The sequence below is a fragment of the Saccostrea cucullata genome, unplaced genomic scaffold (assembly GCF_032062105.1).
Source record: "Saccostrea cucullata isolate Sc308-1 unplaced genomic scaffold, CSIRO_AGI_Scuc_v1 ctg38, whole genome shotgun sequence".
NCBI lineage: Eukaryota > Metazoa > Mollusca > Bivalvia > Ostreida > Ostreidae > Saccostrea > Saccostrea cuccullata.
Genome location: NW_026937075.1, coordinates 630,222 through 655,023, shown reverse-complemented (window position 1 = coordinate 655,023; position 24,802 = coordinate 630,222). Strand labels below are relative to the sequence as shown.

The 24,802-nt window shown below is 34.6% G+C and overlaps 2 protein-coding genes across 3 annotated transcripts in view; both read right to left on the bottom strand.

Annotated features, from left to right (window-relative positions):
* LOC134247242 (cyclic nucleotide-binding domain-containing protein 2-like) overlaps positions 1–24,341 on the bottom strand; it is a 29,815-nt gene extending 5,474 nt beyond the window's left edge. The window contains exons 1-6 of one of the 2 annotated variants that reach the window (XM_062729605.1): positions 24,031–24,341; positions 18,927–19,092; positions 2,683–2,868; positions 2,341–2,507; positions 1,913–1,986; positions 550–638 (exon numbers count right to left, since the gene is read on the bottom strand). In XM_062729605.1, coding sequence (XP_062585589.1) covers positions 550–638; positions 1,913–1,986; positions 2,341–2,507; positions 2,683–2,868; positions 18,927–19,092; positions 24,031–24,197 — 849 coding nt within the window. In that variant the 5' untranslated portion in view covers positions 24,198–24,341. Of the gene's footprint in view, positions 1–549; positions 639–1,912; positions 1,987–2,340; positions 2,508–2,682; positions 2,869–18,926; positions 19,093–19,172; positions 19,290–24,030 lie in introns of those variants that run through there. The other variant, XM_062729606.1, reaches the window with a different exon arrangement.
* Positions 14,433–16,027, bottom strand: LOC134247243 (uncharacterized). The gene has a single exon (XM_062729607.1). It carries the CDS (start codon positions 15,200–15,202, stop codon positions 14,675–14,677), a length of 528 nt encoding a protein of 175 aa, XP_062585591.1. The 5' UTR covers positions 15,203–16,027; the 3' UTR covers positions 14,433–14,674.
* Positions 24,342–24,802: the final 461 nt, after the last annotated feature.

The following is a 24,802-nucleotide window of genomic DNA, read 5'->3' as shown; positions in this document are numbered from 1 at the left end:
TGAAGACCTGGGTGTTTAGAACTAAATATACACCTCTGTGATAGATCATATACCTAAGTTGAAGTAACCATTTGATTTATTTTGAGCGACAGGATTTTTCCAAAGTCAAACATTCCATCCATTTTGGTTTTAAATGAGTAATATAACATGATGAAACTCCTAGATATCTTAATATGAAAAGTAAAATATTGTCTTCCCACAAATTTTTATTTAAATAGAAAAGTTGGTGTTATGACTACGTTATATATTATTTCTTTATTCTTTGGATATTTTCAGCCACCGTAGATAAGTCAAATATTGCCCATGAGTAGAGCGAATCCAAATACGGATTAAAGAATTTACGAAGCGAGTTATTTCCGAAATTAAAACATATCAGACAAGTTCCCGTATAGCCTCAGAAACTGACGTGACAATATGATTCAAAGAGATATTCCTATCATATACAACTACGGTATAACACAAGGAATCGATTTCGAATGGTTAAAAATACACCTAAGATATGAAAATTATGGTCTGCTCGTGACATTCTGTTTTTCACGTAAAACTCACCCCAAAACTGTTTCCCTTTTTGAGGACTGCTGCTGTTCTAACAACCTGATCGCCGGTCTCGGGATCTGTCTGTAGGATGGTAACGACAGCTAAAATTCAAACAGGTTTCATGTTTCACCATGTTCAATGTTCAAAATATACGTATATGTACTAAGTAGTCATTAAACTACATAAAGAGTACATTTTTTATGTCTTTCTTGGCAGAAAAAAATTGTCACTTCTAATAAATCCATCTAAGACTCGTGATCTCTCAGTAGAATTTATGAAAACTTAAGATTTAGTTTTATAAAAGACGCATCGTTTAAGTAAGATATGACCGCTAAAACTAAAAAAAAAAAACAAATTATTTAATGTATATAAAATAATAAAAAAAATATATATATATAAAATTATATTTAATGGGTGAGTCTTACTCGAACTGTTTGAGATGTGTAGTTTAAAACTAAATAAACTTGGAGTAACTAGAAAGTGCTTTTAAAGTGAACCATTATATGACAGTAAAAAATTGGGAGTCGAATCAACAGTCATTTCAAGTATATATAATCTAATTTTATTATTAGCCAAAACCTTACAGACAAAATTATAACGGTAATAAATCCACTTTGAAAATAAATGGCAACAACTGATTATTGTAAATTTGACTAGATCTCTCAACGATTTTTCAATGATCTTGCAACAGAAGCAAAGCCCTCTTCATGGTCTCTCAATGATCTTTCAAATGTCTCAAGATACCATGGTTTACTAAAAATGTTGATTCTACTTATGATCGCAAGACTAAGCAATCTCTTTAAAAAGTCCAATGAGCACCTAAAGTGCACAGACAGTTCTCTTAGAGCTCCAAAGAACTGTTCTGGGTCTTTCAATGAATGCTTAAAACGCTCTACGTTTTAACGCTTCTTTACTGAAATTGTATGAAAGGTCTATGGAAGATCAACTTCTGCTTGAGAGATCATTGAAAGATCTTGGATATTGGTGTAAGATCAGTTGGCGAATGCTGCAGATTGGTAGCAATGTTCTCGCATTCACTCACAATACCTTAAGAATGTTCTGTCTCAGTCACTTACAATATATATTTTATTAACGTTTACAAGAATGTTCTGTCTCAGTCACTTACAATATATATTTTATTAACGTTTACAAAAATGGGCTCGTTGAGTCTTTTAAATACATATACTGTATGAGAGATCAGACAAGTTTAAATTGAGGTGCCCAAATGATCACCATAAAGCGTCTTCATTTACAATGTTAGGTTAGTAAATTTATGTTTTTTCAAAGTCTGAGTTCAGTTTACAACTATAATAATTGAAATGGAAGGAAGCAATAGATGTAAAGTTCAATGTGTAAAACTAAATATTTGTAATACCTGTTCCAGACAAAATGAAGTAGAAATTGTCAGCCATGTGACCTTGTCTTATTATCACCCGTTTGTCTTCAAAACTAGAAGAAAGGTAGAGTTTTACGTTAAAGCAAGAAGGATTTTCTTTACACTGTATTTGATGTGGGTTGTCTTGTGCAATGCAAAAATCAATTCTAATCACAATAGTGTCAAAGAATCGCTTTTTAAACTGCAAATATGATTGAAGATTGAAATATTTTATTTACTTTACAGTAAAATGAGAATATATATTAAAATATCAAAATTAATATTAGTGTTTCCGTTTAAAATATGATGAATTTCTCACATCAATTGCAGTATGCAAACCTTTCTTGACAGATGACAAAAGATTTAAATGGGTGAGAGTTTCTCAATATTGCATCAAAGAAAACGATAGAAATGAATCGTTTACTCACTGTTCATACCAGCCGACTCGTACCAGAGATTTCTGCATGGTGATCGGAAACTCACTGAATGCTTCTACCGCCTGATTCAGCGCCAGTAGCGCCACCTTCATCTGTTCTTCCGTCCTGCGTTCGGGTTCCATAGACAAAATAGCTTTGGCTTCATTACTAAGAATAGTCTGAAACAATGATGTTCCAGGGTGAAAAATTCTCGATACTATACAACAAACAAAAATAGACCATAAGGCATTTTACTTGCTGGGCATTTTTTTCATTATATAAATGATCTAACCCCGAGTGCTAATTAAGTAAAATACATAGAGCATACTGTTGTTTTATGTTCTATTATCTCACCTCCTTCTTGGCTCTGAAGTCCCCTGGATCAAAAGTAAGACCAAACATTTCATATTCCCTCTTGGAGGAGCTGACGTCCTGGTGAGCCCAGGACAGGAGATCATGGCGCTGTCCCTGAGAATTGGTGAGTGTAGCCTTGAGGAGCACTTGTATGGTTTTTACTGCACGTCTGAATCTGACCAAAGGCTGCAAAACAAAATACTCGTTAAACAATCTCCAAAGACTGCTGATAAACACTTAATATTCTGATGAAAAATGAATAATGATGACGCAGGATATATAAACTCTATAATATGTATGTATTGTGATTCCTTTGCCGTCCTTTCGTACCTCCACAACGTTTCGTGGAATTTGTTCTGTTTTTGGAATTTCTATAACCTCTATAACGACCTTTTCTAGCAATTTTTCTTTTTTCCGTGCAAATCGACGTTTTCGTAAAGCATCTTTCACAAGCTGCTTTTCTTTCGCTCTTTCATAAAGCCACAGTAAATTGATTGGAATATGAAATAATCGTATCGGTGTTAGTTTCGGTGTCTGAAGAATTGGAGAATCTATATAGTCCTTTTTCCTGTATCTTCTTTTGACAGCAGAGTGATTTTCTTCCGATTCCTTGAGAATTCTGGGATCCATGGGCCCTCCTGGATCTAGTAAAATGTATGTTTTGTAGTAGTTGGTGAATTTTTCTTTTATTTTGAGGGGAGGGAATGGATAATCCCCGGGGGATGATAACATGCGCTCCATAAAAACAAATAATAATCCTGCCTTTCAACATTTAAGCATTACGGCGTGCAAAAGTCTCACTTGAGGAACTCACATACGTAAAGAAACCAGATGCTCTTAAGCCCTTTGTCCCTGCATACAAAACACCGAGGAACGGCCCAACTTCATTATTAAACTCTCTTTTTGTGGCATAAATTGAAGGCTGACAGGTGGGGTATAGACGATTTGCTTGTACGTGAGAAAAATTTAATTTTCATTTTCTGTCGATTTCATGTCGATCCTTGCTAGAGTTGTGAATGCACATCATTAATCAAAGTGCCAGAGTAAGTTCCAATAAATATTCCAATATCAAATTGTCAGTTCCAAGACTTTTTTTAAAAAATTAGACAAATAATATTTTCGTTTCATTTTTGTATTCAATAAATGTCTTAAAAGATATTTACCTTTAATTTCTATGTCTATAATTACTAGAAGAGAATTTCTATGTTGTGCATTGACGAGGTTTTTATCATCCGTGCTCTACTCGCTATTGGAGTCCCGGTAAAGATAACTAATTATAGATCAATCCTCAAATGAATCGAGTTATTATAAAACCCGATTGTGAGTTTCCCCATATTTCTTATTTGGGGTTAAAAGGATGGGGTTTTTTTTAAAAGGAACCAAGGATTGCAACTTGGTAAATATTTGTATGGAATAATATGCTTCAAGTTGGTCAAATTTTGTATAATTTACAACTTCAAAGTCATGTGGTCTCTAGCCATGTAGACCCTACTGGAAAATTTAAATTAGGACACTTGTTCACATTGTCAGTTAGCCAGTTTCAGGTATGATTAAAGAAAAACAACACAAGTTAATATGCAGATGTTGTTTATTTTCAATTTTGTCAGTCACACAGATTAAATTGGATACGTGCACTGATATTTATAATGTAATTTTAGAATTATCATAACTTGTTTACAGATAAAAGTATTCAAACGAAATATTTTCTGTTAGAATACAATGAATGTCTGTTGTGCCTCACTACAATTAGAAAATGTAAACCTTGCTGTTTACCTCACCGTGAAACATAACAAAGCTGTTCTGGATGATAATACCATTAAAGGTCATGTTAATCTCTTTAACTTAGGGAAGAATATTTCTGGATCAATTTCAAATTATAAATTTGACAGCAAATTTAAACTCCATTCTATCCCATTATGTAGATATTTTCCATCAAATTAAATTCTTTCACCTGTGCTCGTATAACCCTCCTATATCGTTAATTCATAAACATGTTCAACAAAATTGAAAAATGATAGGTATTGTGGAAAATGTAGGCATACGAATTCATAAAATACCATTTACAACATAGAATGATTGCTTTTAATTTGTCATCTTACAGTTAATTAATCGTTATTTGTCCGTTATTCTTACGGTTAACTAATTGTTATTTGTCCGTTATAAGAAATCTTCAAGCCGTTGAAGCAGAGAATCTTGAATAGAATTTCCTATCTTTTGTTTTAACCAATAAGTTGTCTCAGTTTTTTTTTTTTTATTTTTTAGCATAATGGCCGAACCTTTCGTATTGAATTAGACATTTTAAAATGCGTTATTCAATTGCTGAATCACTAACACATCGTCGCCCACATATTACGGTGATTCTCTAGAGCGTTTTCTCTAGAATCGCGGAGTAAGGAGTTTATCCTTAGGTTGCGGCTTTAACTCCAACTGTGGGACATGGAGACCGGTCTTTCGAATAAGACTATATATATAAACCGAGGTCCCGTGTCTCAGTGCTGCTGGCATGAAAAAGATTCCTCACTGCTCAAAGGCCGTAAGTGTCGAGTATGGGTCTACATTTACAGCCCTCCACCAACAAGTCGTGGCGTCTCAATATGAATGAAAATTTCTTGAAGGGACTTTAGAATCTAAATAAACTAATTAACATCTGATTTTGCCTTGTTATATAATACTCTTCTTCTTCATTTCACAAATACACGAAAACATACGTATAAACATATAAAAGAACAAAAACAAATCCTTTCAAGTGCTTCATCTTTTCATCCACTCTCCTTAGTCAAAATACAAAATTACTAATTTGTCACTTAAGGGACTATTATAACCAGCAATAAAACTCTTGACTTACCGTAAAGTGTAGCACACAGCAGGGCATGGTGGCTGGGTGTGGGGAATGGGGAGCTATGGAGGGAGTCATTTGTCTTGTTTCTGTTTGGACTGATCACATCATAGCACTGTTATCAGCTGGGGTCAGTCCAAACAAAGGCTTTCTATCAGATCAACACCTTTCAATTTCGACATTGTTCCAGATGACAACGCTATTGTGATTGAAAGCGCAAATATGATAAATTTCAACGTGGAAGCCACATGACAAGATGAAATCTTACTGACAAAATTAAAATAGATAACAGCAAATCATGTACAGGTAATCCTTGCTGGCAAAGGATCAGACTAATGCTTTGAAGCCGGGGGAGAGACGACTTCATTTATCTTATCTTAGGTTCTTTTCACTTTCTGTAGGATGTGGAAAGAAGCAATAAATTGACCTTTCCCAAAGCGGTCATTCACACACTAAGATACAGCTAACAAAATAGCATACCTCTAGACTACATTCTTCGAAATCTTTGTTGTTTGTGAGAAAAGATTTTTGCAAAATCCTAAGAAAGATTTAGGAAATGACTCACGCTAACGGTAAATTTGGAAATCTTCTCTTCGACGCCTACTGGACTCTTCAGATTGGCAGACAGGAACACGTTACATATCAGAACACGACTGCAGATTCTCTCCCATCGTCTTCCTCTGGACCTAGTGCTTCGCAACAAGCTCCGTATTGGCCTAGGGGCAACATCGAAAGCAGTGGAATTGTCAAGTTGTTTTTCTTCAGTTTTTCTTCTAGGACGAAATCGTCCCGACTTTTCTTTCCGAACAGAAATCTTTGGTAACTCCATATCCAGCTCCGTGTATCTTCAGTTATTTGAATGGTATGACAACCCTTTCTTCTTTTTATGGAGGTTTTTCTACAAAGGTTTCATTGTGGCTGCTTCATTGTCATTGAACTTTTTTTATTGGAAGTTTGTTGGAGAATCTGGTCCTTGAATCTCGATAGTGTATTTAACACTAAATTATTAGCAGGCTTTAATTGTGATCTTCAGTAGTGGCAATAAATTTGCTTTCTGTGTTCCGTGCATAACACTTTCATGCAATGTAAACATACCCGTCCTCCAGCCCCATAATAAAGGCAGAAATATCCCCATTAAACTATTTAACTTTGTTCATTAGGGTGCCGTAAATCTTCAGACAGATTCTACAAGTGAGCTTAATATAATGGGTTGTCATTTTCTAATAAAACACAATACGGTACAGATATATTTTCTTTTGCGAGCAAATTTGTTTGAAATTGCTATAGTGGGGATGGTCTAGATTTAAGCCTGATAAATTGATCACAAAATACAGTATCCGATCGAGATTTATTAAATTGCTTACAGAAATAAATTATGTTCTATAAAATTCACTTTGTTTAATAGACGTCATAAAGACAACAAAAGTACAGGTACCTTGCATAAAAGTACAGCGAGATTTACAACACAGGAAACCGGTCTTATCTCATTAAGGAAATGTTTCCTTCAAAAATAACTACTAGAAATGAATAGAATCAACTTTAAATCAATTGATGAAAATCGGTGCTTTACATTGAAACAAATAGATTGGTAATTTTAAATAAAATCAAGATAACATTTTCTTTCAAATTAAAAAAAAAATTATAAGCAAGAAAAAATACTTTACAAACCACTATCAAGCATTCGGTAATTTTTACGTTTGACTAAAATATTTAACAGTGATTATATACGTACCTCATTTCAATTCTAATAAACTTGATTAGTTTGTATTATTTAATTATTGAATCATATAAGAAAACAATTATTGATGTGGTTTTTTCTTTAGTGAAAACGATGATTTACCCACTTCGAAGTACAATATTAAACAGGTCGGAGAGAATACTCGAAATCGGGTATTATCCGTGAAATCGCGTATAATACTCGATATTAGGGTATCGTTGAATCCGCGAAATCGGGTATAGGAGGTGTAATCACCTAATAAAACTTAAACAATGGGATGGCGCATGTTGCCGAGTTAACTTTCATCTAGATACACATGTTTTCTAAAGGTATCACTAGTCAACGTCAAGATTAATGCGCTCGGGACAACAAATACCCGTGGAGCTCAGTACATTTCATGATCTGCACACAAAAAGGTGTTCGATATGCTTTATATTTTTCCTTATGTTGAAAGTAGATGCATCTTCCTAATGTTCATTCCCAACACAACAGAATTGTAAAGTATCAGAATTCGGGAATTTATAATAATTCCACATCAACACGACAAACATGAACAATTTGTAAATAAATCAAATTATACGGAAACACATTTCACACACAAGATATGATGCCATGTATAAACGAGGGATTTTCTATCGTATCTAATTATGCGTCATGAATTACTTTCACATTCATCTTGTGCATAAAATCAAATTTATTTATGAATGTATAAATAATGTAATGATAAAAATGTCTAAAATTTCTGCTAAAAGAAATATATTTATAAAAGTTATGGTAAAACACGTGTGTTTGTTTTGTATGCAGATTAAGTCCATCGATAAAGGAGATCGATTGGTTGTTTATTTGTTTACGGGTGAATAGGTTGAATCCGTGCTACGCATGATTCAGACACGTATAAGGTAGATTTTCGGGTGTTTTAAGTTATTCGAAGTTCGCTGCTACATTGCAACAGACTTATGTTCGCTTAGATCGGAGATAGAAATCAGCTATACTAGACGAGCGCCTAGCTTCATGTAGAAACAGTTGCTGATTATGCACAAACAAACAGAGCCGAGGTTCCGGGCATCTCTGACACGTTTGGACTCCATGTGGGTGAAAATTGGCACATTTGAAGGTGCAGCTACAAACTGGTAATTTCTTATTTGCGACTTCCTCAAAGAAAGAACGAAAGTATAAAAATAACATTTGAATTTTAAACACTGTTTATATTATTTACGATAGGGTAAAGGACCATATAAGCACCCTGTGTCTTTCACATTAAGGCAACAAAATTTCATTCTGTTAATCGTAATTCCTGAAAGCTTGAGTGATTAAAACGTTTGTCAACGTCTAATCTTCTGCCAGTTTTGTTTCTTTAATTGTTACTAAGCCTCATAGACCATAGGACTATGTAAGCTACGGCTACGACTCTTACAGCAGATAGAGGCACGCGCAGAACAGAGAATCTGGTAAGCATTTGGACACAGATTAGATTTAGCTTTGTAAAAAAAAAAAAAATAAAAAATAAAAAAAAAAAAAACAAACAAACAAACAAACATGTGCTACTTGAGAATGAGTATAATTCTAGTAAAGTCACGGTAGTAATTAATACACGTACGTACCTGGTACATGTATATATAATTTTATATCTATATGATGGGTTGGAATTTGGTAGCAATTATGAACAAAGTTCCACTGTTTCTAATTTATAGTAACGAGACACACTATTTTGGAAGCTAATTGTATTTGAATTTCATGATATGGTTTGAACAGTCCTAAAATTTTACAATTCTACATTGTACTGTGACACATTGATGCATAGAACTGCATATAGCTGGTTCATTTTTCTGAAGTTGTTTTCAAATCTTGGAAATAATGTACAGTGTACATGTAATTGAATATATAGTTCCTGATGTTCCTGATATAAACTCGAAAAATGATGAAACATCGTTTTATTTTAGTAAAAATTTTTATTCAATAAAACCTTTGTTTAGCCACAGTGGTTTTTATGCTCCTAATTCTGGACGTTGTACAATGTATTTTAAAATACGTAGAAATGAAGAACATAAGATAAATGCATATTATTGATGCTCCATAATTTGTACATAATGTATTCTGATGCTGATAAATATTATAGAGTATCAATTTAAGACAGTGTTTATAATAGCCTTCATTATGCATTTTGCATGTCCTAATTTAGTGTTTTCTATCTGTTATGAAGAAAATACGACTCAAGAGTTGATATCATGATGATATTCGCAAGACCTATTGCCACATGTATTGATGTTTTGTAGACAAGGCCATTTTAAAGTTCTGTAAGTAGCTTGAAGAAGCTGGCATGGTCTGGCATGTAGTATGATGCAGACAAGGCCCCTTTTGAAGTTCTGAAAGTAGCTTGATGAACCTGGCATGGTATGAGAAGTAGTATGATGCAGACAAGGCCCTTTTGAAGTTCTGTAAGTAGCTTGATAAAGCTGGCATTGTCTGGCATGTAGTATGATGCAGACAAGGCCCCTTTTGAAGTTTTGAAAGTAGCTTGAAGAAGCTGGCATGATATGAGAAGTAGTATGATGCAGACAAGGCCCTTTTGAAGTTCTGTAAGTAGCTTGATAAAGCTGGCATGGTCTGGCATGTAGTATGATGCAGACAAGGCCCTTTGGAAGTTCTGTAAGTAGCTTGATGAAGCTGGCATGGTCTGGCATGTAGTATGATGCAGACAAGACCCTTTCCAAGCTTGAAGAAGCTGGCATAGTCTGAGATGTAATATGATGCAGACGAGGCTCTTTTCAAGTCCTGTAAGTAGCTTGAAGAAGCTGGCAGGGTCTGACATGTAGTATAATGCAGACAAGGCCATTTTCAAGTTCTGTAAGAAGCTTGAAGAAGCTGGCATGGTCTGAGATGTAGTATGATGCAGACGAGGCCCCTTTTCATGTTCCGTAAGTAGCTTGATGAAGATGGCATGGTCTGAGATGTAGTATGATGCAGACGAGGCCCTTTTCAAGTTCCGTAAGTAACTTGATGAAGCTGGCATGGTCTGAGATGTAGTATGATGCAGACGAGGCCCTTTTCAAGTTCTGTAAGTAGCTTGAAGAAGCTGGCATGGTCTGAGATGTAGTATGATGCAGACAAGGCCCTTTTCAAGTTCTGTAATTAGCTTGAAGCTTGCATGGTTTGAGATGTAGATTGATACAGACAAGACCATAGAGAATTCAGTAAGTAGTTCGAAGAAGCTGGCATGGTTTGAGATGTAGTTTTACAAAGAAACGACCATATAAAATTCAGTTAGTAGCTTGAAGAAACTGGCATGTTTGAGAGGGTTTGATACAGACAAAACCACTTAAAATTCAGTTATAGTAGCTTGAAGAATCTGCCATGGTTTCAGATGTAGTATGATGCAGGCAAGACCCTTTCAAATTCTGTAAGTAGCTTAGATGAAGCTGGAATGCTTGAATGGTTCATCATGTACATTGATCATAAAATTATTTTTGAAATTTTTAAAATTTTCGAAGAAGTTAACATTTTTGGAATGTAGTATTGACTAGTATATTTAGCAAAAGACCTTCAAAAGACCTGTAAGTATCTTGATGAAGCTGGAAAATTCCGAGATGTATGGTATGCAGACAATTCTCTTTGTTGGATTTGTAAGTATTTTCGAAGTTGACATGACCTTAAATATAGTTGCCTTCTTGTCTTTTGAAGATGTGTAAAATTATAGTATCTCATTGAAGCAGGAAACTCGTTTTATCGATAAATGCAAGTACATAAACTTCAAAAGATATACAAAAGTGCAATTTGTTTGAGATGTATTTGCAGACATATTTGAAATTTCAATTGACAAAGCGAAACTACTGTACTTGCGTATTTATATTTTAATAGCTTAAATACTAATATAGCATTGTCTTGTTTATTCTGTAAAGGAGGCCAAATTGTAACTGTGCTTCTTATAATCACAGACTCTGTTGGATTGGATTCTAAGCGTTTAGAAAATGATTTGGGAATAATAAAGCAGTTTGATATCACAATCTGATTTTGAAATTTTTGGAGCAAAGTTTTTTCAGGTATCTTTAGTCAGGACACACGGACCAGATGTTTTGCAAAACTTTCATTGAAGGATTTGTCTGAAGACTTCCAAAGCTGTGTTTAAAATCAAGGTTCGGACAAATCACCTCTAGTCAAAATCAAAGAGGAATAATGTTTACATTCTGGTAGGTGTAGTTCAGTTCTTTTGTCCTATTGCTAATAACCAAGAGATGTTTAGAAAAGGTTAATAATTGAGTTTGATCAGATGAGTATAATTTATGATTGATTTAAATTTATTTTATATTGTAAAAGTTATTCTTGTGTATCTGGAAGTCACAATCTTGTACAAGAAACAGAGAAATTCTGTAAGCACTCAAACTTTTAAGTTTATATAAGTAATTTTATTCTTCATAGTGTTTTAACGGGGTTGCTATCTGAACTGCAAATGCTGATATGTATGATTCACTAAAAAAAAAAAAAAATGAACGTAGAAGGCTTTTTGAGTTCATCTGAAGACGTCATGGTAAAAAGGAAAAGAAAACTCTTCAGCCGGGAAGGATAACTCTTATTTAATGATTTATTCAAAAAGTCATGAAAGTCTCCAAAGGAAGCTTGAAATTGAAATCTTTATATATAACAAATTGAATTTCATGCAACTTAAGGTTCATTAATACTCTGATAGGAGAGATAACTCTGAATGACATAAATGTCTAATATTCCTTTATAGATTTGCAAGTGTCTTTTTTGTCTAATTGCATGTATTTTACTTATAAATACATTTCTTTTTTGGAAAATCATTTAGGTTCAAACAACATTTCATACCAATGAGGAGACTGAGTGTTTATGAATCTTAATGTAATTGAAAGTTCTTTGAACATTTTTATACAAATGTCCTCGATTTAGCCTTAAATACCAATTTTTAAGTTTGATATAAATTTATAATTGATTTATGAAGTTTAGCATTCATAGCAAACGCTTTATAAACTACAGTATTTATGCATAATAATAATTCTGCAGTATACATAGAAGAAATTAAAGTAACACAGAACTCAGTATAAAAATCTGTGGAGTTTTCTTCAAATGCTTGGAAACCTATAATTTTTAACATAGATATAATTGTCGAAAAACTTTCGTTTGGAAAATGCATGTTATAGGTGAATTCATTTGCATTCCTGAAAAGTTATATTTTTTTATTCTCCTAAATAATATTAACTTTTCTTTATGAAGTTCGAAGAATGATCAATGTGGGTAAATACGCATCACTTTGAGAATTCTGCGACATTTTTATGATAATTTTTAATTATTCAAGGCCTGGTTTGAAAAACGTAATAATTGGATTACCTTGAAGTCTTGATATCTAGGGGTGGGGTCATACACGTTTCGATAATTTTATGTCAATGCTTTCTTTATCGTCGAAGTCTGTTGCACTCGCGCATGCGAGCTCATCCTATATAAAGTGTTTTTGAGTTTTATTTATAAATAATTTATGTTCGTTTGAACTGGTGAATTTAGAACATAAATATATTTATAAAAGTTATGGTAAAACACGTGTGTTTGTTTTGTATGCAGATTAAGTCCATCGATAAAGGAGATCGATTGGTTGTTTATTTGTTTACGGGTGAATAGGTTGAATCCGTGCTACGCATGATTCAGACACGTATAAGGTAGATTTTCGGGTGTTTTAAGTTATTCGAAGTTCGCTGCTACATTGCAACAGACTTATCCCCCACCCCACCCACCCCTTCCAGTACGATCGATATACTGTACACGTTAAAATGTTCGTTTTAATGTTGACTGTCGCTTTATTTGTTTCTTTTTCTTTTGTAGAATGATTTGGATTTCAGAAGTTACGCTAAAGACTGTGCTTTGTATACTGTATATACTTCATTAAAGTCTGTTGCACTCGCGCATGCGAGCTCATCCTATATAAAGTGTTTTTGAGTTTTATTTATAAATAATTTATGTTCGTTTGAACTGGTGAATTTAGAACATAACCCTCTTTCTCTTTTTTTGAAAATCTTTTCTTTTTTATTTATCATTCAAACATATTTGCAGAATATGTCTTCAACATTTTAGCAGAGACAGTGATAGTTTCAGGAATTTAGCTTATGAGAGAACATAACTGTTGATCGTTTAATTTCGCTAAGTCATCAATATTTTACTATTTCTTGGCGACTTCAAAGGGGGGGGGGGGGGCTAAAGGCTTCTTGACCACCTCTGACAAAACATTTCAAATAAAAATTTCATGCTAAATTGACATAAAAAAAGATACTTACCTTCAATTGGCTATTTTCAAACTGTTTTCCCGTGGGTATTTATTTAATCTTATTTTATTTTCTTCTTTATAATAACGTTGGTATTCTATTATTGCAGAGATATACAATTATGACTCGCTTATACTGTACTCTCTAACTGTTAGGAGTAATTTATGTTTCACGAGAAAGGGACGCCATACATTTTTCAGTAAAAATACACAACACGGCGTTAGTCGTTTAATTTCTTTACAATTTCACGTTTTGTGAATAGTGCACAAATTAGAAAATTAAGTATATGGAATACTTTAATGGGAAATAAAGACAAACGAAGTGTAGTTATTTGTTTTTAGAAATTATATTGAAAAATAATAACGCCATTGTGTCCTCTTTGTTACCCCAGCAGTGTTTGTCGTGTGATTTTAAACTTATTTGACAACCTTATGAATTAGGTTTAATAAAAATAAATCCACAAGATACTGATGTTCAAGTAACAGTAACTGGCATAATGCGCCGTTGCTTTATTCTTTAGTTTTTATAGAAAGTTGCACGGAATACCCGATTTCGCGGATTCAACGATACCCTAATATCGAGTATTACACGCGATTTCACGGATAATACCCGATTTCGAGTATTCTCTCCGACCTGTTAAATATTAAATTCTTCACATGGCTAAATCATTGTATTGACCTCAAAAACAGCAATACTTGTAAAATAATAATTAATTTCTGCTTGTAGTGCATTTTTTGATTGGCTTAAAAAAAATTAGTTTATGTAGTAAAATCTGTGTTGCCAAAGTCGCAATGACTAACGTCAAAACACATAAATCCGTTTTTCTTTTCTTTTTAATATTTATTTTTTATACACTTAATGTCATAGTGCATGGTGTTTACATGAAAACAGTTTACGCTTTTTTCTTAAACCACTTCACGGATTATAAAGCGTAAACTGCCCCAGCTCAGGTTATACCTTATATCTTTGGAAGCCATTAAAATTCATTTCTTAAATTACTGAAGCTGCTTTCTTGCAATCCAAAAACGTTTCAGGTATTTTAATTCCGGGCATTCGTTTATGTAAAAAATATGCATAAACGTTATTGTCCACAAACTTTATTGACAACTCTTGTACACATTACTTCAATTACATGAAATAAGTATTTTTAAATAATATGATATTAGCAAATTGCCATCATAGACTCACCAAAATTCTGTTCTTGAAAGGGGGTGGAATTACATTATTTTCTGATCTGACCCGCCTCAGGAACTTTCCGGGAGGTCGCTGTGTTTTTCGTGAATTTTTCGACAACTTCGATGGATTCAGTGGTGGTAGGCCAAGGTTATTGGTTGATCTTGTCTTCATCAGTTTGGTCTTTGACAAGTACAGTCCATCGACACTTTCTAGAATTTTCCTCTCGGTTATTGGATAAACCTTACTCTTTGTGAATCCTGACGTCTCCATGACGTCATCTCGACTAAATCGTCTGCTTTGGTAAAATATTTCTATGCTGCTACTTCTAGACTTTAGATAATCTTGATCCGATTTTATGCTCAATCTCCGTGGAAAGTCCGAAAGAGAATCTTTCCTCAATTTAAAACTTGACGATATATAAGAGATATTACTATCACTAAATTTCCTTCCAAATTGTGAATCTGACCGACGCCTGAAGACTCTATTGTCGCCTTTCGTGGCTTCAATTAATTTTCTGGTGGGAATCATCTTCAAGCAATACTGGTATTTGGTGATTAGAAAACGCTTAATTATGTTTGAACAATGACAAACTGCAACAATTAGTTGTAATTGCACTTAATGGTAAACAGAATATCAGATCACTTATCTTCTACAATTGGCTGAGCAAACTTTCCAATTGATTCTGTGTGGTATCGGTAAATAGTGAAAATTCCTGTATGCTATAGAGACTTGATTAAAAACTGTTATCTTCATATTCCTTCAATAATCCTCAAAAGAAAAGTCGTTCCACAGAGAAGATATGTATTTATTGTCATCCAAAACACATCGGCAACGTGGGATTGTAACTGCGGAATTTGGTCCGAATTTCTAGAAGTGTACTCCCAACAAAAGCAATGATTACACGTCCGGCCTTGTAAATAGTGGTTGTTCTCACATCAGCGTAAGTTAGGCTGTGCATCTTGTAAATTAATCCAGATTCCTCCTTATTTGAATGGAATCATGTCACGATAAATTCAACCATTACCATTTATATTATCTGTAACTTGGAAACATGCAATTGTAAATAAGTAGAGTGTTCAACATCCATACTTCTGGCGCGTTTTGGGTGATTATTGATATTTCTGTAATTTATTAGGAAATCTAAATCAATTCGGGTGACAAGATATGTCTGGACGACATTTAAATAATCGCCTAGTGTTACAAGATTTATTACAGATTTCGTCAACCATTGACCGTGCATGGTTCGGAGGCCTGACTTAATCGCCTACTATAGCTAAAACCAACACAATTATCTATAGATTTTCTTATATTAATGTTACATTCATCCTTCAGCGTAATTCATTCCAAAGTCATCAAGTTCTATGGATATTTTGTTCAATGCTAAGTTTATCCTTATAATTCCCGAATGTTAAATATCATGTAGGAGGTAATACAGTTATGTAAAGAGGATCAATCTCTACCCCACTCCGGGGTAACACCGACAACGTATTGTCCTCAGTTCTAAATTTGGTTAAATTTCACTCATATCCCACAGGGGTTGATATGAGTTACTTTTTTAAATCTTCACTTTATTTCTCCGCAACATAATTGCGTTGCTAAAATGGTTATCTCTTTAATTGCTTTCTAAAATATTGCATTGAAATTAAAAACCTATAGAAAATGTAATAGGGAAAGCATGTCGGGTATTTCTTGGTGCTTTGTTGCTGCTATTGAGCTGCACTTGCAATAAACGGGGATTTAGCTTTCATACCTGTTGTACAGGTAATGAAATCCAGGTGGTGGACGAAATATTAGGACCCGTGCACTCCTTGCTCTGACAAGAGATTAACATTTCAGGTTGTTGTCAATAGAACCGCAATAGTGTTCAAGTGTTTCTTAAGGTCGATTCACAAAAACATTTCTATTTATGCCAATCTTTTGTAGTGATTGTTATTGACAAAGGCATAAAATTTGTCTGATATTAAACTTAAACAAGAGTACATGTGTCAAGTCGGTAAAATCAGATGCAGCATCAAACTCCCAGTGAGGACTTGCATAGAAGAGATATCTGCTTCTAAATTAGAGTTCTTTGAAAATAATTCCAAAGTTTTATCTAATTATTTATAAGGCTTTTTAAATAATGCCTCAATGGTCAATGAGTATAGAAACGACAAAAAAGAAGGAAATACAGTATGGAAATATATGGCTTGTAATCAAATTATGATAGTGTTCAAAAAGAAATTTCCTGCAATAGTTGTTAACAAACTCTAACGTCAGGTTCAGAAACATTCATATTGATCAGTGTATAGCATGTGGGTTTTGGTTAGCTTTTATATTCCATTCATGTTAAGTGATCTACCATTGTGAATAAGATGGATTCAAGCACGTAACAAAATTGCCAAAATAGCATTGTGAATTCCAAGGTAAAGTTAAGAACATAATGTTCTTAAATATAATTCATAAAAAAATAATGTATAAATACTGAAATACAGGTAATGGTCTACTAACAGACAAATTTTAAAAAGTACATCTTTTTAAACTTCTGGGTTGGATATATCTTTTTCAACTATTTTAATTGTGAAATAGATATTGTGTAAGCAAATGCAAATTAAACGTAGTGAATACATATAATTATATTGGTTAGTTTTAGTTGTTTCGGTTAACAAAAATAAGATGAAAATTCAAAAATTGGATTTTCTGCAGATAAGGGCTTTCTTTGCATGAATTGAAAGCAAAAAAAGATTTCTTATACCTCAAGCTTTCTCTTTTTCTCTGTCCCATTATAATCTGACTTCACCAAAGAAGAGGCAGGTAGAGCTTTCCGAAACGAAGGGGTAGGTAGAGTTCTCCCATCGGTTTCCTTCCTCGTTCGCTGTTTTTTCTCCTGATTGTCTTGACGGTAGATCCGAATAGCATTGAGCAAGTGAACAACATTTAGAGTCTGTCCGTTGGAGAATGGCGACGTAGGACAGGGTGATAAAGAAGATTTTTCTCTATACATCTGTACATTTTCTACTTCTGTTTTAGTTCTTTTGGCAATCAACTTTTCCTTTTTGTCATTCGTGGCGAATGTACGACTTCTTAAAATCTTTTTTAAGGTTGGATTATTATTCATCACTGCCAAATAGGTTTGACATATCATCACAGAAAATCATTTCTTCCTCTCTTCGTTCAATTTAAAGTTTTTTTGAAGCTTTATGCATGTGTCCGATCACAAAAACAAATTTCCTGACTTATCAAGGTGTTCTCATTAGAAATAATTTGCATTTATATTGCACGCGGCTTCCAAAAATTCCAAAAGTACCCGGATTGTTGAAGTTGAGCATGCCTGTGACGAGTTGACAACAGACACGATTTAGGTGATCGGTTTACATGGTCCTGTCAACTCTTGTCCTGAAGGGCTTCTTGTGTCGGTTCTCTTGCTGACAATTTGTGTAGACCATTAGAACAAGTTGACAAAGTTCTTACTGATAATGATGTAAAAATTCTATAAGACCACTGATAATTCCTAATGTCGCCGATGGAGAATTACTTTAAAACTTGATGTGTCAAATCAAACCAGCAAAGGGGGCGGCTTTAAGTTTAGGTTACTATAAAAAGCAATATAAAGCGTCTTTCACCACCTCTATTAATGTACTAGAGTGACTGGGGCACATAATTAAAAAATCACGTATATGTCTTATTGCAAGTGTCAAAATGGGATCTGATCGGAATATATGTTTGATTTGATGAAATGAAATTTTATTCACGTATGGATAAAAATTGATTGCATCCCGCAATTTAAAGAGAAAATGGAAAAAGGAAAAATTGCCTTCAATTGAATTTGATAAGATTGTTGTTATCGAACTCAATTCAAGCAGAGATGGAAAAGCCATAATGCATTATGTACTGTAATAGAACCGCTTTGTTATATCACTTTTAAACATTGATCGGTAGATCCAAATCTAACGTATCAAAGTTTCAATTAATTCACAGTCTAACATCAAGTTTAACATCAAAAGTTAGTAATTTTCAGGAAAGGTTTTTACTCTTCCGTTCTACCCAATTTTAAATCCTCTTCTTTTTATCGACAAACAGAATGTATAGTGGTTACTTGCTTTGATAGTGCTTTATAAAATCATGGTTAAATTATGCAAGTGAACGTCACCAAAGACTGTGTATTAAAACCACTAACTTTATATTCATAATTGCCTGTGAGTAATTATGAGGACGACTAATGATTGCAGTATGATTATCACAATCTTAAAAGATAGAAATATGTATGTGTACTTACTCTGTGATAAAAATTGTTGCGTCTTTTGAATGGTGGGTTTCTGGTGGTCTCCAGAGTAGCTCTACTCTGAGAGCTGTCATTAACTTCTCTCTGATCTACAGATACCTGGCGTTTGATGCCCACGTTCTCGTTCTTGATGATCCATGCCGAATCTGCAGTGTCACACCTAACAGAGATTACAAAAAAATAATTAATAATCTTCAAATGAAAAATTAAAAGCAATAAGATGAGTAAATCTAAATTTACTTAGTTTTAATCTCGCTGCTATTCATCTGTTAGTCAGAAATGTAAAAGTTTCTGTGACAACAGGCTTCAGCTAACGGTCTAAGTGCTTCCTGACTTTATAAACATCCGCCATTTGCCAGCCTCTTAAAACGACTGGCTGGGTACGGAGTATAAAAGTCACAGTTTTACGACTACCATGCTCTGTTACTATGTTATAATTGGCCAACAAATGACATCCAACACGACACATTGAATCCTGAAGATAAAAGTGTTTTATAACAAAAACGTCAACAAAGTCATTACACCTTCATCCCTTGACAATACCAGGGCAACTACCCTTGTTTGCTCGCAAAACGTTAGAGAAAGTATAGTTTGATATTACTTTCACAACTTAATTAACGGGGAATGGTTAAGACGAAATAATCATTTTAGCAATATTCCTCATTAGAATAAAAAAAATTACGAATGAAATGAATCCTAATTTTCTATATAGTTTAGTGAATAAAACACTTTTATGATTGAAAAGTGAAATCAAATCTCATCACCATACACCACAGGCGACTTTTCTCAACTTTTAATGCTTCGTTGGTACGAAAAAATGAAGTTTACATTAATTGAAAAATTCCTTCGAACTTAACTTCGTGAGAAAAAAATGAAAATTAAGAGGATTCTGATTTAAATAAGCGTCTTGTAGGTTTCACATGGATGGTCAGTAAAAAAAAATTGTCAATTATTATTCATTGTTTTAGATTTAGGTGCATCTCGCAGAAGAGAATAGATAGATATACTTCTGTAATTGTAAAACACCGGTGTACTGAGGGAAACTTTTTCTAGCAGTTGGCGGGTAAAAATAGGATATACCTGGTTTAAATTGCAACCTTGCGAACGCACGGCGCTGTATGAACAGCAACTAAATTCCAACAGAAACATTCCATAGGCTATGAACTTTAAAATAAGACATTATCTAATATTACGTACATATATATGATCATAATGACAGAGACGCTTCTCTGATTAAAAAGACTGTCAGAATGTGGTCTCATTCAAACGACCTTTGATCAGGCCTATTCAGATCACGGGTCTCTTTTACATCTACTTTCAAATCCAGACTGCAAGCGATCAGTGCCTTTGAACCAGAATATAAGTAAAGGTCATCATTATAAAAAAAAAAGGTCCAAGATTGTTCCAGCTGGATAATGCTTGGAGGCTCGGATGCATTTGCTGACTTTCCCGCTGTAAAACCCTATATGGTAAATATTAAAATAGAGATCAACAAGTAGTCTCTTCTAAGATGTATGGTCCTGAAACCAGATGTAAGCATTTTAAGCTAACTTCTGAATACTTCGGGTTTCCGTAATCATGAACATTTTTACTCTTTCTGGTGATTAGCCATGCAGAACCCCCCTGGACTCGGAGGGCCAGTGGTTTTCTCGTTTTCTCTTTGGGTTTTCGTTTCCTTAGCCACATTTTCCAGTTATTAAAAGGCACCGGAATCTCAACTTTCACCACTGTCAATAAGCTACCAAGGTATTACCAGGGTCACTAAACAGGTGTGAGATATGATTCGCTGACAGAACCTGTTGAGACGGTTGGCATTACTCGAGGTTTTGTAAGATGAGACCTCATGGCGTTTGAAACACCCCTTGAGCTCAAGCCAGCATTTGACCCCATTAAAGTTAAACTTGTCAGAATAGTGAAACTTCTATATGAATCATTCCAATGTGCAGGTCTAGAAGATGGAGAAGAATCAGATCGGTTCCAGGTAAAATCAAGGGTGTGTGAAACTAGGGTTGCACAATTTCTGGATTCCTATTTTTGTTGGTGTTAGATTACGTAATGAGAAGAACTACAGAAACAGAACCTACAAGAAAAAGGCGGAATTTCACAACAAACTTGAAGATCTAGACTTGATATTGCTCTCTTCTCCTCAAAATTTCGGGATACCCAACAAAGACACATAAACTAAATGAAGTTGCTAGAAAGCTAGCCTCAGAATAAATATCGGGAAAACCAAAGTGATGACACTCAACCCTGACATAATAGAGCCATTCAAGACTGATGGACAAGTCCCGAAGGATGTAGAAACCTTTACTCACATTGGAGGTGTGACAACAACAAAGGAAGGATCTGATGGGGACATTATCAACAGACTGTGAAAAGCTTAGTCTCAATTTGAAAGGCTCAGACAAATCTGGATCTCATCAAAATTTTCCATCCAAACAAAAGTAAAGTTATTTAACAGTTTGGTCCAGTCGGTTCTTATGTATTGAAGTGAGACATGGAAAACAACGGAGACAAAAAGAAGATTGACATCTTCCAGAATAGGTGCCTTAGAAAAGTCATGAGAGTAAGATGGCCTGAGAAAATGTCAAATGAAGAACTACATGATAGAACGAAGACAGCTAGAGCAAGTGAAATAATAACACTCAGGAAGTGGAATTGGATTTGACCATGTACTGAGGATGGAGAACACCAGGATTTGTACCACCCCCTGATATGGCATCCAGAAGGAAAGTAAACCGGCCGAAAACAACGTGGGGAGAACCACGGAGCAAGAAAGATTACAGCTTGGATGGAATAATTGGACGTCAACGAGGGCAGCAGCCAAAGACAGAGGCAGGTAGAGACAGTGTATTGGGGCCTTTTTTATGTCCCAGCGGGCACGAAGAGGATAGGAGAGTTGAGGTGTTTAAAAACTTTTGTTCGCCAAATGCTCAGTGACAACAAATAACCAAATTATTAATGAACTAGTGCTAATTGTAACGGGGACCGTTACAGATGTTCCCCAAACGCTCCCCAACTCCCTTTTGGTGCCATATTCCCTGTAAGTTTCATTAAATAGGACAAAATCTATGCATTTGAGACTTTAACAACGCCAAGTTCATTCAAATTTTAGCATTGCATGCGTGCGCATGTGAATGCATGTGCGTAATGACCACATCATCTTGTCTACACTATCTATATATTTTTTTATAAATTAAATATTAAAGTATTTAATCCAAAAGTATTAAAAAATACGCTCTTTCAAGTGTATCTTTGATTTATCTCATTTCACGTGCACGCATGTGCATACATGAGCATGGTGACCATATCTTCTTGTAGAAGTCCATTACATCTATCTATGTTCTAAATCCCACCCCGTTTGGTTGAAAACCAAGGGAAATATAGCTGTTTAAAGTTTCAGCCAATCAGATTGCAGCGTTCGTACATGCACGTGTATGCATGTGCATGGTGACCATACCTTCTTGTAGAAGTTTATTATATCTATCTATGTTCCAAATCCCATCCTGTTTGGTTGAAAACCAAGGGAGTTATAGCTATTTAAAGTTTAAGCCAATCAGATTGCAGCACACCTGCATGCACGAGCTCTCATGATAATTGCTATAAATCATGTTGTAGGATATCTTAATGCATGGCTATATTCAAAATTTCATAGGATTTTGTTGAAAAACAAGAAAGATATTGAGACTTTAGTTTCAGCCAATCAGAGCAAAGCGGACGTGTATGCGCGTGAGATCTTGAAATTTTGACCATGTCATCTTGTCTATACTACTAATATATTCATGCATTGTGAGTTTCAAAAAATTCCATCAAGAAATAGAAAAGTTACGGCTTCGTCCATTATATTGGTAATTTCACATGTTGCACGTGCGCGCTCTTGCCAGCACATGCGCATGTACTTGCTTTCATGAAAATTATTATATATCATCCTGTAGATCTTCATATTGTGTGACTAAGTTCAAAATTTCGAAGGATTATGACGTAAAACAAGGAAGATATTGAGACTTTACTTTCAGCCAATCAGAGCGAAGCACACGTGCATGCGCGTGAGATCTTGCTATTTTGAGCATGTCATTACGTCTATACTACTAATATATACTTATATTATAAGTACCAAAGCATATAATCAAAAAGTAGAAAAGTTACGGCTATATCTATTATTTTGGTCATTTCACGTGTTGCACGTGCGCGCTCTTGCAAGCACGTGCACGCAAAATGACCTTCGTTCCGCAAATCTACATAACATGCCTACTGACCCTAAAAAGGTTTCACCTAAGTCGGACGTGTTGTTTACAAGATCATTCGCGGAAAAGATTTTCCCAGGAAGAAGAAAAATAATAATAATAATAATAAGAAACAGAGTAAAAACAATATGTTCCCCAACTTCGTTTGGGGAACATAATTACTACATTGTAATTATTTGCATGATCTTATTTATGCCATAATTAGCCCCCTACCGGTAAAACCGGTATCTGTTCCTCTGTCTGTCTGTCTGTCTGACGTGTTTGTCTAGCTGTCCCACTTAGTTTTCTGCACTTTTTTTCTGTAAACGCTGACAGACCTTGATCTGATTTTTGGTATGTGAGTGTATTTTTGTAAGTTACAGATCAAGTTTGCATTTCGTTCCACTGTTCCGCTATAATGATTTTTGACGGAATTACGACTTCTTCAATTTTTCAAGATTTTTTAAACACTTGAAAATTATTGGTATGTGAATATTTACAGTGATGAGTAAAAGATGAAGTTTGCATTTCGTTCTGCTTCATTGATTTTTGTCGGAATTGATGACATTTTCAAATATAAACAGGAACGAGATTACACTTACCGATGGGGGACTAGTATTACTCAACTCTCAGAATTCTTGTTTTCTTTGCATCAATAAAGCTGCATTTTAACTGCTCATATATGAATCTATGAACGCACGTTTAGTTTAATATTTACAATATACAGTTAACAAAACTTTGACAACTGTCATACTGTTTGTACAAACACATGCTTATAATTTACCACAGAACTCCACAGTACCAACCACTTCGTATTTTTTACATCAGCATACATATATGTCGTATAAAATTATATTGGTTCATATCTGACTTACCTGGCTTTTTTACAGGAAAGCACCTCACGCGAAAAGATGGGTTCTGTCCGACAACGGGACCCCGGCTTGCTGAGACTGTCAATAAAACAGAGATGTAGGGTGAAATCCTTACATCCCCTCGCCGCCATCTGAGACAGACGACAATCCACAGACCTCACTGTGTCCATTATCAGGCAACTGGCAAAATGTTACACCAAATTCACTCAATGTATTGGTATGCTGCATATACAACTGAATTGCATCGCCAAAAGCGGATATGTTTTTAATTTTTGTGTGCATTATCGGCATTTAAATCTAGGCAGTTATTTGTTTTTTATTCATCAATTGTTTATTGTTTTAAGAAAATGTCTTTTTAAACAGGTAACACCGCACGACATCAGTTCCGTAGTTATTATTTCAGGTGAACTATTCCGTCATCCATTAAGAGATCTGAACTGAATTGCGGGCGGGGTAGTGCTGGGTATTTATTTGTCAATAAACCGCACGTTTGTTTTAATGCATTATTACTAGTGTCGATGAACTGATGAATTGAACGCAATGATCCAGGGATAAGACCAGTACTGTATAAATCAGACTTCAAAACAGTTAAATATTGATAAGCAACGCTATAAGGACTGAACAGTGAATACCGTGCGCCTTAACAATAAAATTATTGTAGATTGTAGTAACTAATTCTAGATCTACAATTCTAACAATCGTAGTTAACTTATTAATTCTACTGTCACAGTGTCCTACGGGATGAAACCGACCCACTCTTTGAGAAATTTGAAAG

Excerpts from the sequence above, each read along its gene's own strand:
- LOC134247243 (XM_062729607.1), bottom strand. The coding sequence starts at position 15,202 with ATGATTCCCACCAGAAAATTAATTGAAGCCACGAAAGGCGACAATAGA.